We start from the raw sequence: 5,519 nt of genomic DNA on the forward strand, positions 1-5,519 counted from the left end.
AAAAAAAAAAAAAAGGTAAATATTATATTTAAAATTGTGTCAGGAAAATATGATATATTGATGACAAAACACTCCTTAATTTTTCCATTTATCTCAAATTATTTTATTAATTTAAAACTACTTAATCTTGTACAATCCTATTCGAGAGTTTATTAGTATGCATGCTCTTGTGGGGATTATATTTATTAACATATGCGAATACATAGATATTAGTGTTTAAAGCAATAGTATTTGGCTCTTATGGAATTCAAGCCAAGACCCAAACCACAAATATGCTAAAATGGCACATCAACAAAACCCTCAAAAAGTTGTGAAAAGGAAGAGCTTTTCGGTAACTTTTGAATAAAACGTTTAGAGGTTATCATTCAATACGTTTGGTTTGGCATCTATACGATGGACTGACCTCTGAACAAACCAAAAGCCTTGGAACCATCTCTAAACCATTAAGCAATCGTATATTTTCTTAACCAATAAGAGGTGGGAGCCATTCGGTGCACCATCTAAACAATTATGCGATTTATCAAACATCCCCGTGTTAAAGGTCTATCATGTGATGGCCAAAATTCAAAATAACTCATTTCCCTTAATTACTTATTAAAATGACTACCATACCCTTCCATTCATTTTATTTCACAAATTCCCTTTTCTATTGCACTTTTTTATCAAATATAACAGCATACTTTGACTTGTATAAAAATTCCCAAAGGTGAACCCTAAGTGGCTCTTGATTACAACAGACTATTAAAAAACTCTTTTCTTCAAACTAGCATCTTACTTTGGATTTTCCATAAGATCACCATTGACTCTTCAAAAATCATTTTTTAATTAAAATACATGACCTCACCCACTCTATACCCCAACCTTATAATCTCGGAGCTTACAAATTACATGATCACCTAATTTATTTTTTCTATCCTTCAAAATCGATGTAATCGGAATATAAACCCATTCAACTGAAATTTATATCTTTACTAACCCAATAAGCCCATCTTCAATTGCAATTAGATTTTGTGGATGAATACTCTTATACTCTCGAATTTCTCATGTGACTGAGTCTCCTCCATGACCATTGCTCTTGACAACTTACAATTGTTTCTTTACACAGGCAAACAATTTGAGTTCATGTTTGTCATACACATACCTATTATACATATATATGTCATACACATACATACATGCATACATACATGTCAATGATGTCATAGATACATGTCTGGATAACAGCATGCACTTGTTTTTGTGGTGGTGAAAACATCTGATGTTGTTGTGGTTGTTGTGGTTACATATACTTGTTTTCGTTTGCATATTGATGGTGTTGCGATTATGTGCATATTGTTGCAGTTTTTTTAGCAGAATATGAACTGAACTGTAAAACCAAACAAGTATTTTCTAGTAATACTTGTAGTTTTTATAGCAGAATATGAAGCGAAAATCCACATCAAGCCAAGAAATCTAGTTACCAAGTAACATGAATAGGTTACGGTTTACCATAAAGCTTGTAAAATCAGTTCATCATAAGAAAAATCATAGTCTCTAATTAAAAAAAAAAAAAAAAAAAAAAAAGTAACTTTCTTATCCCCAACTAAAAAACATTTCCAAACATGTAATTTCAAGCCAGACTAAATCTAGTTTCGGTTTTTCCCCCTTGAATTCAAAAAACTCGACACTTTCCAAATCAGGAGTCATGATTCTCCTTTTGTCATCTTCATGCAGTTGCCACTCTTCCGGTCCATAAAATTGCTACATCATATCAAACAAAAGCATAAGTTTTCAATTTTTTTAAGTTTGAAACTTCTGCCTCTGCCAATTTGAGGAATTTCAAATTATGAAATGTGATACATAAAAAGAATACCTGTTTGATGACCAACTCGAGAGACTCCACTTTCGGATAATAATTGAGAGTTCGAATGAATTTATCAAAAGTGAATGCATCAATTGTTGTGGTTAGCTCTAAAGTCTTCAGATTAGGTAGAGAAGGATCACATGCAGCAGCCTTAATGCACTATGATAATGAAAGCAAGAAAGGGTATGAAGTTATTATTCATGGTAACAAGTAACAAATAGGTTATAGGTATGTAGGTACTCAAATGAAGAATTGTGCATAAAGAGAATAAGCAAGTACCTGACTGAAGAAGTAAAAATCAATGTGCAATGATTCCACATGAGAAATTCCAGGAAAAAGCACAGATTTGGTGTTTGTGTTTTCCTCGAATTTAGGGTCAATCACAGCTTCCTTCAAGGAGTCTAGACTTTCAAAGAAAAAATCAATAGCTATATAACCTGTTATATCCATATGCACTAGTTGTGGGCAGGAAACCTTAATGCCACCACACAGGCCCAAATCTTCGTCCCCGTTATATATAGTTAGCTTCTTCAGCTTCGGACATGAAATAGAAAATAGATTAAGTTTGTTTATGATGCAGTAATCCAAACTCAAATCCTCAAGCAATAGGCAGCTTTCTAGAAAATGTTTTACCAAATCGTCGTCTTCCAGTAAGTCAACACAGGTCAAATCAAGAACCCTAAGGGCCGGAAACACTTTAATATCAGGCAACCTTAGACCACGTCCCGAGAAATACAACTCTAATTCCTCCAACGAATCGCAACTCACAAGACAATGGGGCATCTCAATATCTTCATTATACTGTTTAGGAAAAAACGTCAATGCAAGTTTCTTGACATTTCTTGTAACGGCGGCATGAATCCACCGCCATACCGTCGACATGCTGTAGTAATTTGAACAAGATAAACGAAAAGTATTCAAATCCACGGATTTGTTTACGAAAACCCAATACATAAACTCTTTGAATTCGTTTTCTTTCACTTTTCCTCCGTAATGTATGTCGATAGAGGGAACTGCAGTCCACAAATACCTCCATCGTCTGGACAAGACGCTGCTTCGAATTGTTTCTTCGGTGGATGAAAGACGTGAGAGAATCGAAAGAAGAATAGCATCGGGCATGCTACTGATAAAATCGACCCCATCTTCGCGTTTCAATGCCTTTTGTCGCTCGGATTTCTTCATGTAAAGCAAACAGATCTTCAATCGCACTTACTGTTTCAATTCATTTATCGTTCGCAGCTTCCCTATGAAGTAAAATGCGTAGTTTTTGGCATCAAAATCCCTCTCGCTCTGGTTTGCCCCAATTCGCACTGTTGGTCTTACAACTAATTTTAAATATCTCTTTCCATTTTCTTTTTACAATATGCATGTTACTCCATCAAATGATAACTTTTTTTTTTTTTTTCTATTTCATATTATTAGGTGTGAGATCCTGTATTACATAGGTTTATTTTAAAAGAATTAAATATGATATTTGAAAAGTTTGAATTTATATAAAAATGAATTATTAAAATTAATAATACTTTAATGTATTGAATACATTACATATATAAACCATTTCTAATAAATATCTTACATATATATTACCTTACATATTAAATGTGGAATTTTCATTTAATAAAATGAAAAATACAATAAAATGACAAGTGGAAAATAAAAAAATTTAAAAATTTTAGAAAATATCATGTGTCCAAATGAATGAGAAGATGACATGTGGCAAAAAAACTTTCATTTATTAGAATAGATATTATAGTTTTATTAGTTTTGGCTACATTTCATTTTATGGTTATTTTTAATTAAATTTTTTGCACATGGTATTTTATGATTTTTTTCATTTTATCAAAATCTACATCCTCTAATAAAAAAAACCAAATTTTGCCAAGTGTCCCCATTCTACTTTGTCACTTTGTCACGTGTCATCTTATGCAAAATTCATATAATTCCGGTCGAATTAAATCCGATTAAATCATATAATAACCATAAATAAATCAGAATAATTCGATATCTATTAATGTAATCCCGAATTTTTCTGAAATTATTGAATGTTTCAGTTTCAAATTCCATGTTTTTTTGGAAACAGTATCAATTCCCGTTCTAAATCTTTGGTTACAAATCCTATATTTTTTTGAATTCTTTTAAAGATTTCAAAGAATCCCAAAAAATCAGCATTTTGAATTAATACTAAATATTTTGACTCCATTTAATACGTCTTCAACTTTCATTCCCGTTATCGAATTTTATTGTGCTTCCTCATCTTCAACAATACAATTTCTGCAAAGAAGACAACATAACAAATCTGATTAGTTCATCTTCATAAACCAATATTTATAACCTTTTTCTAAAAATACTTTAATACCAATGTAGTTTCTGTTTTCTAAAGACATCTCTTGTGAATTCATCATTCCTTTTTTCTGCAAAATTTCACTATAAGATATGCTTTATACAAAAAAAAAATACAAAATCGAAAGTATGTGTATATGTTGCTATTTCTGCTTTAAAATCAGTTAAAAAAAAGCAGTTCTTATCTACAACTCTTTTTTAGTACATTGCTATTTTTTATTTTTGGTCATTAGATATACATTTTTTTGATTGTGTATTATAAACTATTGCATCTTTGTTTAACCTATGGACCATTTTATCTACAACTCCTTTTTAGTACATTACTATTTTTTATTTTTGGTCATTAAATATACATTTATTTGATTGTGTATTAGGGGTGAACATAATAACCGAAAAACCGAACCAAAACTAAATTAACCGATATAACCGAACCATAACAACCGAACCATTTTAAAAACCATTTGTTCGGTTTCTAATTTTTGTTAACCGATAACTAACGATTCGGTTATGGTTTTATAGGTTAACCGAACCACTAACTTTATATTTTAATATATAAAAATTATAGATTATATATAAAATATTATAGTCAAACTTATTTAAAACCCATTAAGTTTTCAAAATATAATTCATTAATCCTCACTTATCAAGAAACGAACGAGCAATCAAACCATCAAAGGCTGATCACGCAGACACATACAATCTTCCAATCATGCATTGAGTTAGATTATTGATTAATGTTGTAATTCCTAATCGGTTAATTCTACAATTCGTAAACATTATTCACAATTAGTTTAATCTTCACACTCATAATCCTAATCGAAGGCTTCTCACACCGTTAATCCTAATCGAAGATTATTTTGACTTTATAGTCCCGTTCGAAGGATTTTTTGACTTTATAATCAAAACTTCTAGGTAAGTTAAGTTTATGGTTCTTCTTGACTCTGTGATATATTAATGATGTATTTTTTTCCTTTTTTATTTACTGTTTTTAACTTAATCACATTGAATATACATGAGTGATTGAATTTTTTTTATCTAGATAATATGAATGTTTGCCTATTTTATTTTATAGTTTTTGATTTAATCGCATTGAACATGTATGAATGTTTGGCTTTATTTTAATGTTAATATCAATTATCAATATATGAAATTATTAATGTTACTTTTGTATGATGTTTTACATTTTTATTGAATGTTTTTTATTTTGAATGTGACTATGTGTTATCTTACCTCGAGTATCGAAGGTACACATTTTATTCTATTGCTATAGTTAAGTTACAAACATTGGCGCCGATGACTTTTTGTATTCTCTTTTCAATGTTTATTCCAATATACT

The 5,519-nt window shown here is 30.4% G+C and overlaps 1 protein-coding gene across 2 annotated transcripts; it reads right to left on the minus strand.

Annotated features, from left to right (window-relative positions):
• Positions 1 to 1,456: 1,456 nt before the first annotated feature.
• On the minus strand, positions 1,457 to 3,180 carry LOC145053339 (F-box/LRR-repeat protein At3g26922-like). 2 transcript variants are annotated; one of them, XM_079001374.1, is made up of 4 exons: positions 2,477 to 3,180; positions 2,123 to 2,377; positions 1,853 to 2,002; positions 1,457 to 1,740 (listed from the first exon to the last, which is right to left on the minus strand). In XM_079001374.1, the coding sequence occupies exons 1-4, from the start codon at positions 3,023 to 3,025 to the stop codon at positions 1,573 to 1,575; spliced, it is 1,122 nt and encodes a 373-aa protein (XP_078857500.1). In that variant the 5' UTR covers positions 3,026 to 3,180; the 3' UTR covers positions 1,457 to 1,572. The 2 variants fall into 2 exon arrangements, with proteins under 2 accessions (XP_078857500.1, XP_078857499.1); XM_079001373.1 differs by having other exon boundaries at positions 2,123 to 3,180.
• Positions 3,181 to 5,519: the final 2,339 nt, after the last annotated feature.

Source organism: Lactuca serriola, chromosome 5 (assembly GCF_051521515.1).
Source record: "Lactuca serriola cultivar US96UC23 chromosome 5, Lser_US96UC23_V15, whole genome shotgun sequence".
In the NCBI taxonomy this organism is placed as follows: domain Eukaryota; kingdom Viridiplantae; phylum Streptophyta; class Magnoliopsida; order Asterales; family Asteraceae; genus Lactuca; species Lactuca serriola.